The following is a 12,628-nucleotide window of genomic DNA, read 5'->3' on the forward strand; positions in this document are numbered from 1 at the left end:
CTGACACTTTCACACATATTTCACTTGCACTGCATTGCTTAAAAACATAGCACTTCTATGCCAGAAATTGTCAAAGTTATTTCCTAATTTGGTTGATAAGAAGTAAGAAAATTTCTCACGAAATCCGGCTGTAAAATAATCGACTTCCTACGTACAACAAGAGACTAATCAAACAGCTAAGCGACAAAGTTAGGTTCTTGTGCTTTGAAAATATTTATAGTATATAAAAAATAATATAAAAAGATGGATTCTAGAACGAGGCATCTATATTATGTGCTAACTAACAAAGACATTGAACTGCCAAAATCACGCGAATTAAACTAAAAAAAATTGTGTAGCATACTTTTAAGCGCTCATGTGAATTCAACAACTTGTGAGCAGAAAAGATACCCAAATTTCAAGTTAAATGAAGTAAAGTGAAAATAAAGTGCAAACGTTGTCTACTCACATTTGGTTTCTTGAACTCGTTGGGCTTGATGCAGCGTATGAAGTAAGGATGAGCCTGCGACAAAGTGCGCATTAGCATGTCCAGCGAATTGCGGAACTTGACGCTCAGCGTTGGCTGCTTCTTGGTTGTGTCCATGGGCAGTTCATGCGGGAAAATATCCACCAGATACTTGTTGCTGGCACGCTGAACCAGATTACGCAAATCACTGCTGAACGAATCGCGATTCTTCTCCAGGAATCCAAGAGGATTATACATGACAATGCCAGCATAATGACGAATGCCAAAGAGCGAAGTCTGTGTGGTTTTTCCTTTGACATACATCGAACGATTGCCATGCTGTACATGGAGTTTCTCCAGCAGCGTTTGATCTGTGCCCTTGGGAAACTTGGATTCCTCATCGATGAGCGACATAATATTCACAGGTTTCATGCCAATCAAATCGAGAATGTCCTGATTGTCCTGGAACTCAATGTGCTGCCAGTTGATGTGCTCCAGTTGGTACTCGGCTTGTTCCATCTGTGAAGGTAGAATATGATAAGTTGTGATTAAAGACTAAAGGAAGATGTATAGTCCAAACTTACCTTGAATATGTGACCGACAAAGAACTGCTGCAGATTCTCGTTGGCATAGTTGATGCACAGCTGCTCGAAGCTGTTGTTGTCAAAGTTCTCAAAGCCAAAGATATCCAGCACTCCGATGCTGTTCACCGGCGCCTCTGGCTTCTTGTCGATGGTGTCGTTAATGCGTCGCACGATGCGCACAAAGATGCCATCGTAGAGAGACTTCACAAACGCATCGCGTCCCTCGATGGCCGCCTCCTTGGACAGACTGGTCACCACATGCTCGCCATGTACAAAGATGGTACGCTGCGTGAGAGCGGTGTTCAAAGATGCCTCTGGCAATCCCAAGAGCTGGGCTACACGCTGCAAATTGAGGTTGTCGTCCACCTCGGCGGTGTCCAAGTTAGCCACTTCGATGGCCTTGAAACGCAAATTGCCCAAATGCAGAATGGCAGCCAACAAACTGAGTATGGACCACAGTTCATCCGGTTTGAAGGAGAGCACTTTGAGTGCCGCACGAATGTCCGCAAAATCCTTGGCATCCTGTTTGCCCGGCAGCGTAAAGCAGCCGCCTTGTGCCAAATAATGATACTGACTCGGCGATTGCTCCTCCAGCTGGAGGCGAGCACGTTCCGCGGCGCTTAAACCCGCCAGCATTGCGTAGAAGATGTGATAGTTGCGCTCGTCGCGACTCTGGAACACAATACGTGATTTCTCGAGCAAATACTGCTGAATGCGAGCACCTTGAATCGCGCCGTCGGGTGTGAAGCGTATGTCAATGTATTTGCCAAAGCGCGACGAGTTGTCGTTGCGCACCGTTTTGGCATTGCCAAAGGCCTCCATAATGGGATTCGATTCAATTATTTGCTGCTCGATCCACGAGTGTTTCCCACTGATGGCAGCCAAATACTGCAGTATCAACTTGGTGCTCTCTGTTTTCCCAGCTCCCGACTCGCCGCTGATGACAACGCATTGATTCTCCTTGTGTCGCTGCAATCGCTGGAAGGCATTGTCGCTGATGGCGAAGATGTGCGGCGGCAGCTCGTTCAGTTTCTTGTTGCGATACAGCTGGATCTCGCGGTGTGTGTAGATGGGCAGTATCTGGTACGGGTTGATGGCCACCAGCATGGAGCCTGTGTAGGTCTGCAAGCAGTAAAGACGTTCCATTAGTTAGAGGAGTTTAAATATAGAGAACTTTTTAGTATTTAAAGAATACTTATACTTTAAATATATTACATATTCAAATTAAATAGGAGTCGAATTAGTATGGAAAATATCATTAGTATTTAAATTGAAGATTGAAAAATTAAATTTAAATTATATTTCACTAGTATTTTAGCTCATAAAGTAAAAAGTAGTAAGAACTAAAATGAAATACATAAGATTTTGGCTTAATATGCAAATTAAAATAAATACTACAAGACGTTCGCTGACTATACTTAGTACTTAAGAAAATTAATATTAAAATGAAGTTACAAATTTTTTTTTTGTAATTTAGATAGGCAATAAAAAGAACATTTTAATATAGAATAAAGTTGAATTTAAATTAAATTTGGTTTCTCATTAAGCTATCTTATATAAGCTAAGCTACATGTTTTTTAGTTTTGTACTTTATAATAATTGTGTATTCAAGTTTTCACTTCACTTTTACACTATAGTCAAAGGTATCTTTAACGTGAAATATATACTATTGTTGGATTAAAGATATAATTATAATAATATAAAATAATAATCTGTTAAATAAGTTGTCTTAAACTTAAAATAATCTATAAATTCGCAATTTTGAGTACTCAGTTTTACGTATACAAATTAAAATGAAGTGTCTATAGTAATAACATAATTGAAATACAAATAAGTGCTGCAATAACATAATTTAAGAACTAAACTAAAATGCAAAGCAAAGCTTTACAAAACTTAAGTTATATTTATATTAATAGGTATGAAAAGTTCGCATTTCTACTCACATAAATCAACTGCTTGGCATAGCGTGTCTGCAGGTTGCGCAATATCGTGTATTCCTGCAGATCGCCGAGTGTGATCATATCCTCGACATCCTCATGCGAGGTGAGATGCATCGACTTGAGCACATCGCCAGCTGGCACCCAGAACTGTTTGTTCGCATCATCGCAGACCAAAGTTTGTGTCTTCTCCGTGCGCACGATGCGTGCTCCAAATGGCACTGCGAATTCCGATGTTGTGTTCTGTGGTTTAACCCACACATATTCGCCCTGCAATTTGAAATAAATCGTTAGAGATCTTATCGATGTTATAGTAGTCTGGTTGATGTACACGCGCCCTCACACTTCAAATCGATAAGATATAGATATATAACTTGAAGACAAGTAGTTTTGAAATACGCATAGAGTATTTCTCAATGCGAGGGAAACTGATTATTTTTCACTTCAGTTGTAATGAGTGTTGTAAATGGTATCGTTACTTCGATTGCTATGGCTACAAGCTACCTAAATTATAGACTCCCCCAAAAAGTTGTAAATAGATAAGGACTCTATATAAGTGATCTCACTATAAATTTAGAAATTTATTGATAAACAAGTAAAAAAGTTACAGTAGAGTGTGCTCGACTGAGAGACTCCAGATATCCATTTTGAATGAAAGCAAACTAGTGCGGTATTTATCTTAAAATATACCAAATTAATATACATTTGGTATATTTTTAGAATACCACACAATTTTGCATTCATTCAAAAAGGGTAACGGGTATATACCAAATACAGCCTTTGGTATATTGATATATTACAACATTCAAGATATACCATAGAGTGCAAGTGCAGATTGTCAGCTAAAGGATCTAATAGGTAGGTGTTTTTGCCAATACAAAAGTATTTCTTTAATAACTTTTGAAACAAATTTGAAAATCTGAATAATTACATCTCTATCTCTTACAGTCTCTGAGATGGACATATTGTCTTAATAGTGTCGGAGTTGCCTTTTTCTGGCTGTTGCATACATTTCCTAGAAGCACAAAGTTATAATACCCTTTTACTCTATGGGTAGCGGGTATTAAAAGTGGCGACAATAATTCCACGGCAAGTTCCAAGTTAATCAGCAGCTGTTGTCTGTTGTTAAAGCCCTTAAAGCACAAAAGTAGAGACTTTCGCAGACATTGATAGTGAATAAATAATAATAGACAGAGATAAAGTGTGCTAACTTCTTAAATATAACATCCGTTCATTCGATAACCAAACAAAGAGATAGAGCCTTATACTATATGCAGAAATTGTCAATACTTTTTGCCATTTCTTTAAAATAAAACCATTTCATTATTTAAAGATTAATGCATACAAAGAGATAATGAGTTATATACAAAAATTGTCTGTCTTTCTTTGAAGTAAAATGCAATTTCATTGAGCGATTATTTCCATAATAACGAAGGTGAGTTGTAGCTTGGGGTTCTCGATAAGAAATCAGCTGAGATGTTAAAACCATTCATAGATTAATCCAATTGCTTGCAATAAACAAAAACCGCATTGTTTTATTATCGAAATTCCTGGCATAATCATTTAATAGCCGCAGATTAAACGCGTGGCACGATTTTAAAAGAAATATTCGCCACTTCCTCAGCAACTTATTTGAATAAGGGAAAGCAAAACAGTAGCTGCTAGGCAAACATTCACTACTAGAGTATGTTTTGGAGCTTATCTTATCAGTGGAATGCCGATATACGAAAAGCTCTTATCACTATTTTACAATCAACGACGCCAAATCGAACACAGCAACAAACAGTCAATAATTGCACCCCCCCAAAAAAGAAGAAGATCAATACCGAAAACTATAATTAAAATAGTAGACTCTGCTACCAAATTCAGGAAACAACTTTAAGTGCATTTCCAATATATAGTATATATTTTTCGGCCTTTTTGAACGACCTTGTTTATCTATGATAAGCGAAGACCCAGCTGTGCCTAATTGATAAGATTATGACAAATGGCTACTGTTCAAAAACAACACCTAAAGTAAATAAATAATGCACATAATCCAATAAATGATTTGTTTAATTTAAATACAATTCCTGGAAATGCATTAGACTTGTTTTAATTCTCAACGAATGACTCAGAGATGAAGTCATTGCTTTCGATTTGAACTTTAATCGAATATGCTTGAATTAACTTTTAATTGAAAAATAATTTTTACGATGATCTAATCATCAGATTGCGGCGGACAAGTCAAGTCACCAATCAAGTGGACAGCAAATTTTAGCTGGCTAGTCAAAAATTAAATCGAAATTATTATTTATGCCCTTGACATGACGTAATTATCAATTATCAATTTTAGTCAGTCGAAATGATATTTCAATTTGTTTTCTTTTTGATGTTGGCTTAATCGCATTGATTCAATGGAATTTTTCCTGTAGCTCTTGTAGGCCTTTTTTTTAGACTGCATTAAATGAGTTGACTGAAAAACATAGAACTAATGGAATAGATTTAGATTTCTTTACTGAATTAATAATATTTATCAGAAATGCTTTAATAGACATATAGATAAATATGTTTATACAACATTTAGAAATATTTTTTAATTCAATTACAGCAACATTATTGAAGACTGAATTAAAACTATTTGTATGAAATACTCTGATAGATAAAAAATAGAAACAATCTTTCTACGACTTCTAGAAACATGTTCAGCTAGTCAATGACTCATTTGCTCTATTTACCCTTGTAATGAAATAAAGCTCCGTAAGTCTCCTTTCCAGGGTATGTTTTAGACTCTCAATTTTCAACTAAAGTCTGCTTACTTTTGCTATTGATAAGAAAATTGCCCAGCTTTATCACGTGCTATCACAGCTATCAATACAACTCTGCACAGAAAAAATTGGCACGCTAAAAATTCGTCTAGAAAAGACACCTGACACCACTTCCACAAAGTTCCTTAAGTTTTCAGGGTGAATTATGATCGGGATCGCTGACCCGTTGAGGTCTTTATAAATGCGGAAGTCTTTACGAATTTTGCGGCACGCGTGGCAAATGATGAGCGACGACAGTTTGAACACAGTACACAAAAAATTCTTCACACTCGGTAATTTAGTTTTTCGTGTTATCTTTGAGCAATGTTGTGATAAGCTCCGCTGAAATGAGATCCCCTCATTTGATAACTTACATGTTCCCGCAGAAATTCGGACATGTCTATGAAATTGCTTTGCTTAATTGCGTTTCGGTTATATTCGGTTTTTTTCTACGTTTTTTCAGTTTCAGTCGCGACACACGCGCGGTGAATTCTAATTGATTGTCTTAGCAAATATTTGCTGTACAATTGGGGTTTTATTTTCACAGCCGTTTTGCAGAAATTGTTTTCTTCTTAGTTGTAATTCTAACGACCGTTGAGAGTTCCGCTCGGCACGGCGACTCTTTCACTTATGAGCTGAATTGTGGTCTGTAGGCATAGTTGACATTTCATTTCTTATCTTGCGACGGCGCTGTTCATATATTGATAATGAATATTGAATGCTTTTTGGCAGCCGCTTTCCCACTTATCGCCCCCCCCTTCCTCCCATATGTTTTCGATCAGGTGTTGAAAATCGCATTCTCATTCGCTCTCTCTCTCTCTCTTTTTCTGACCGAGAACTTGACCCGTTGATTGACTCTGTTGTCTGTGTTGTCTATAATGACAATACGTCATGTTTAATATGCCTGTCTTAGTTGTAAGCTTATCGATCGTTTTCTTATCTAACGATGAGCTGTTGCCAAATTATATAGTACACTTTTTTTTTGAAGCATTATCGTCTCGTATAACTGACCACCCCACATGAGTCATCGACGTTGTCATCTATTTGTTCGCAATAATCTACAACATTCTGACTATCGATAAGTCCCCAGGCATTGTGTCTGCCAATCGCTGAACACTCTTTGCATAATAACAAATACATATCATGATGAACTGGCTCAATAACTAATGGTATCTTATAACAGCTACTCATATGATCAAGTACGAGTACATGTGAAATGATTTGTTCGACTTTTGTGTTGTTAATACATAATAGAACAAAGTCTATTGTTACTAATGTTGAATGGAAAAGTTCTATTCATTAAAATGATAGTACAAGAAACACTTAATTAGAACAACATTTTATTAATAAAGTACTATCTAAAGGGTTTAAAAAGGTTGATAAATGAACGCTAATTTATAAAAGAATGATATACAAATATCATAGTTGATATTTTATATAATTAACGCAGCTTTATCTATGCAAATTTCGAAGATTGATAGGAGTTTCTAATTGGTTTAAATTCTTCAAGCGATAGAATATTAATGCACTTTAAATTAATAACAAATTGGCATAGATAAATTTCATAAAATGGAATAAATTTAATACACTTCATTTTATTGAAATATCTAATAAAAAATGTGAAACAATCATCAATTACCCCGAACTATAATAAATGTACAATTCACCTACACAATCGATGCAGTTTTTAGCTATGCAAATTTTAAAGATTGAATGTTAATGAACATTTATTTAATAACAAATTGGCAAACATAAATTCCAAAGTCTATACTCAATACTTCTTTGAAATATCTAAAGGAAACTGTGAAATAAACATCAATTACCCCCTAACAAAATAAAATCGAAGAGGGCTGGGCAAATGATTTATTGTGGAACTGACAACAAGACTAATCAGTGGAGCCAAAATTTGACAGGCGCTTAATTAATAAATTGTTTGTTAACTACGCAGTGAAATTTTGTGATTTTCGACAATACTCGATACTCAAGATAAGCGCTTTCTTTTTGTGTCATTACTAATCAATGTCCATAAATGAACGCACTAACACTTCGAGCGAATTATATCTTTATAGTTATTGATCGATAGAGTATTAATTGCGAATTTCCTTAGCTCACACGCAATGTTTTTTGTTCGGCTCGAAATACGATAAAGTATTAGGTACACAAAGTTCAACGCGGTGAGTTTCGGTTTCATTCGATTTGTCATACGAGCGGCTGCTTCGATTTTGTTATCGAAAACCCAAACGACATTATCATAATGAGCTTGTAATCTATAAAAATCGTATTTAAACAGTTTACATTGCTCTTTACTTTTGCTCTCTACACTCTCTTTAAACATGATAAATCGTAAGTAAACAAATATTCAGGTGCAACAATTATGTTTACTATTTGTTTATTATATCTTTTAAGGCCGTAAAGTGCATCACGACAATAACTCAAATTGTTTGAAGTAGTAATTAGACAACTGCAGATAAGCTGACATTTAATTGTAATTACTTGTCAACATTGCGTATTATTAAAAATGCTTCCTTGGTGGCAATAATAATACAATATCAGAGCATTATCAATTGATTCCCAGAAATAACGTATACGACTGGCGGATTTCTAGCTAATCGGTATTTTGCTTTAAAATTTACTGTTGAATTTATTGAACTGCCTTCTACGAAATTACGTATACGCAAGGAAGTCAATACTCAATAGCTTCGACTACTTCCCTATTTTACTTGCGATAATTTATACTTCACTTAACCCATTGACACAAGCTGCACTCATATTATATTATTTTCCTTCTCTTGCTTAATTTATTGCAAAAATTAAACGCGTAATTCGATTTTAATTTTGCTGTCGGAAAGCTTCGCTTTTGTCAGTCTTGAACAATGCTTTATTTTATTTTCTCATTGATTTATTATTACGTATTCATGCCAAAACAGCCCTGGCAACAAGATAGCTACAAGAAAGAGCTGAGTGGAAAAGGGCAGAGAGCCGGAAGGAAGCTGACCATAAGACCGAGCAGCATTCATTTTGTTGGCCCGTTTTTATGGCCATTGAGCTTGGGCTAAAGTGACCGTTAGACAACAATTTCATTCATCGTTTCCACATAGATAATTTGGCTGAAAAGAGTGCTGTACTGTGTTTGCCATTGGCCAAACAGCCAAACACACAGCAAATTGTTTAGCGATAAGCATAGGCTAGGGGATTTTCGATTTTCAAGTGGATGAAATAAAATTGTCTGTAGCATGGATTTGAGTAAGTGCGTCTCGAGGGGGCGATTAAAATAGAAAACGTTGCGTTGGGTTGGCAGTTGGCAGTTGGGTTTCTTTGCTGCCTGCCTGCGGGGCCATTGGAACGAATGCACGTGAGCAGCGCAAAAGTAAAAGAGCTTGAGCTTGAGGCAGCCACAGTCAGAGAAGAAGGGCAACGTGCTTTGAAATCCTTGAGGTCCTTTGCGCTGCCTTCTTGCACATTCAGCGAGGCGTCAAACACGCCGACATGAACAAGCTTTTGCTTTATCCCTTAAGCAAGTCCTTGGCGTAATGCAACGAACTCGCTGCGGATTCCGGGCGGAATGATGAAAGACGGAGGTGAAGGAGGACGAAGTATTAAAAGCGCAATTAAGATTATCCTGAAAATGTGCTTAGCTAGAGCAACAATCGTTGGGACCAGCAGCAGTTCAACTTTTGACCCAATTTAGGGCGCAAAAATAGAAAAGCAGAAAGCGAGAATGAAGCAAAGCGCGTTGCGAAATAACAAAAAGCAAAAATTGCAGCAAACACACACAAAAGGCAAAATGTGTTGTCAGCTGTCGGCGCATAAAATTCAATTACTGCAACACAAAACTGTGACGGAGACGTCGACGTCGCCGTCGACAGCAGCGACGAGTCCATGACAAATGCACCAAATATTTGTGAATGCCGACACAAGGCCGGTCATAAATTCAGTCATTGATGATAACGGGGCGTATACGCGATGCGATGCGTTGTGTCGCGATGTCGTGCAAATTGTTTTTGCGAACTCACTGCTTCAAATGGCGGCCGCAACTGCGGTAATGTCAGCGGCATCGAACAACGACAACGACAATGGTAACAGCAACAACAACTACGACAACGACAACGACAACTATGGCCATCTAAGCAATTCACAATATTTGCACACACATTCTCACACACACACTCACACACACACACATGCCAGAGATGTAGACATGTACACAAAGTGGCATCAGCATCGTTTCCATTGCACTGATAAACCCATAAACGACGTCTTTTTCGCTGCCTTCGTCTTCGACTGCCTTCCCTTTGACTCTTTCTTCCCCTCTCTCTCCCTCCTCTCTCTCTCTCTCCTTCGCGACTGCAGCGCAGCACGTTGTTGACCTATATTTGGGCATCAATGAAACGCGCTGCGCTGCCGAAGCGTTTGCTTGCCGAGTAAAAGCTTCGCATAGCCGCCTATTTCTTTCTCGACTGGAGCAAAAGCTTCGCCTGCTTCCTCTCTCTCTATCGCAGTCTCTCACGCAACAAAGACAGTAAAAGCTCGTCAACTGGAAGTGCACAACATTGTCGAATGTCGTCAGAGTTTTACTCCCTCTCTCTCTCTCTTTCTTTTGATAGGAAGGCATACCGTAAGAATGTCTAGAACTTAAAGATAACTTGATAGAGATCTATTATATATAAATCATTTCAATTTGTGTTATAAATTTAAGAAATATCAATTATTTTGTATAAAAAAGAAATTAAATTTCCTATATTAATACAAAATAAATCATTCTTCTTTTTTCTTTTATTACTATAAAATCAAATTTTAAGCGAAATAATTTGTATTAGAAAAAAATATAAGTCCCCTATAAATTTCTCAAAATTTATACAAAATAAAATATTTTATTTTATGCTTAATTTCTTAAAATTTCATGTACATATGTTGATTTATAATTCGATAAATTCTTTCGCATATAAAAGCTACATATGATAAAAAATTTAATTTTCTTTTTGAAGTATGGAAAAATATTGATTGAATGTTTAAAAAATTAATATTTATATGACGTTCAAGAAATGAAATATAAAATTATATATTCGTTTATATATTCGTTAAATTTAATTTGCTACTATATTTCGCTTTAATAAATTTGCTGCTGCATTTTTGGAATAATTGCCTCGAATTTGATGCACTCAAATGAATGTCAAGATCATAGCCATTAAAATTACTTCTGATCTAGTCCATATCTATATGCTATAGCTTTTAAAAAGCTTCAGTTGAAGCATGGCCAGCTGAGCTGTAAAATGCCGAAGCGTAAACAGCTGAGTGCGTAAAGCAATGCAAAAGTTTAGTCACAATGTGAGAAAGCTACACATGTTGTTATTATTATTGTGCAATCTGGAAAGCGCAATGCAAACAGCTGAAACAGGTGAGCAAAGAGTAAAAGAGAGAGCGAGAGAGAGAGAAAGCTTTGGCAAGCTCACAGGTTGAGACGAAATGGAAATGAAACTCGCACGTTGGGCCAAAGCCACATGCTGAACACTTGGGGAAAGGGTGTCAATGGAAATATAAACTTTATAGATACGAAACGAAACATGAACACACACACACACGCATGCACACACGCACAGAGACACGAAGAGGACGTCGACGAAGCTGGCGGCACTTGAGAAAATTGTGAGAATCTGCAACTCGAGGTTGGCCAAAAACGCTTTTCAATTCAGTTCGAGTCACGCAGCGGAGTGGACGTATTTTTTTACTCGCTCGCTCTCGTTCACTCTTCGCTCTCTCTCTCTTTTGACAGTCGCGCGGGCTCAACGTGTGTCCTGGCGCCTCAACGGTTAGTTTGTTAGTCAAACAACAAAAAAAATAACAAAAATATATGTACTTTAATTGAAGATTAAAAACAAAAAACAAAAAAAAGACCGTGTTACAAGTGACTTGTAGCTGAAGCTTTCTGGCGCTTTTCTCTGTACATTGTGTTCATTACTTTTTTGTTGTTGATGAAAAATGCAATAAATTATTTAAGGCATTTTTGGTTTCGTTTCGTTTTCGCTTTCCTCTTGTTGTTGTTACTGTGCTTTCGCTGCGCTCGCACTTGGCCCATTGGCCCAGTAGTTGCCGAGCCGAATTGAAATTGTTTGGCTGTGCCTCCAGCTAAAGCAAAAGCAAAACAACAATATTAACCTCTCACGCATACACTGAATAGAACCGAATACACTCAGTGAATACCGAGAGTAACGGAACACACACGAGTAGAAAGAAGACCGACCTCAACGAGCAGCCAACTCATTCATCAGTCAGTCGCGCGAGAGCAACTGACCGCATCTGTCGCATTGCATTGCGCTCCTCCTTCAGCCGCAGGACCAACAAAAATAAACTAAAAAAACAAATATACAATACAACATTTACTGTGTGAGTGTGCATGTGTGTGTGTGTGAGATACTCGCGAGTTTCTGCAACTGCAATTTAATATCAATTCAATTAACTCGAGTGAGAGAAATCAATCAGCGCAGAGTAACGTAAACGCAAAAAAAACACAGCAAAGAAAACGCCGCCTTTCATCACTCCTGCCTCTTGCCACACACGCCACCTGTCACTTGCCTCACGCCGCACGCCACACGCGTTGCCTGCAGCTGCTGTAGTTTCATTTTCCTGTTTGGTTACAGGTGAGTTTTCTTTTTTTCCTTTCTGTCACTGTTCTACCGAATTGCATCGGGAGTGCTTGACTCTTGACTAACTCTGACCCAATTGCATTGTGCTTCAAGCCACAAAATCAATTTTCAGGTTGCCAGTTGCGGCTACCTTTGTTCTTAAGTCCTATTAAGCTCGAACTATGAATATTTAAAGCGCACTTCTATAGCATTACGAGTATATCGCAAAAGCACAAAAACAAATAACACAAAACTA

The 12,628-nt window shown here is 37.4% G+C and overlaps 2 protein-coding genes across 4 annotated transcripts in view; one reads left to right on the plus strand and one right to left on the minus strand.

Moving 5' to 3' along the window:
- The window catches only part of LOC117565567 (unconventional myosin-VIIa), a 35,414-nt gene that overhangs the window by 8,754 nt on the left and 14,032 nt on the right, over window positions 1-12,628 (minus strand). Inside the window, exons 1-4 of one of the 2 annotated variants that reach the window (XM_034244743.2) lie at window positions 6,127-6,368; window positions 2,973-3,236; window positions 1,030-2,151; window positions 449-964 (exon numbers count right to left, since the gene is read on the minus strand). In XM_034244743.2, coding sequence (XP_034100634.1) covers window positions 449-964; window positions 1,030-2,151; window positions 2,973-3,236; window positions 6,127-6,150 — 1,926 coding nt within the window. In that variant the 5' untranslated portion in view covers window positions 6,151-6,368. Of the gene's footprint in view, window positions 1-448; window positions 965-1,029; window positions 2,152-2,972; window positions 3,237-6,126; window positions 6,369-12,628 lie in introns of those variants that run through there. The other variant, XM_034244741.1, reaches the window with a different exon arrangement.
- LOC117565565 (slowpoke-binding protein) overlaps window positions 11,453-12,628 on the plus strand; it is a 51,986-nt gene continuing 50,810 nt past the window's right edge. For both annotated transcript variants that reach the window (XM_034244736.2, XM_052001937.1), the window contains exons 1-2: window positions 11,453-11,558; window positions 11,928-12,387. The gene's annotated coding sequence lies outside the window, so the exon portion shown is untranslated. The remainder of the gene's footprint in view (window positions 11,559-11,927; window positions 12,388-12,628) is intronic.

Source organism: Drosophila albomicans, chromosome 2L, assembly GCF_009650485.2.
Source record: "Drosophila albomicans strain 15112-1751.03 chromosome 2L, ASM965048v2, whole genome shotgun sequence".
Classification (NCBI taxonomy): Eukaryota; Metazoa; Arthropoda; class Insecta; order Diptera; family Drosophilidae; genus Drosophila; species Drosophila albomicans.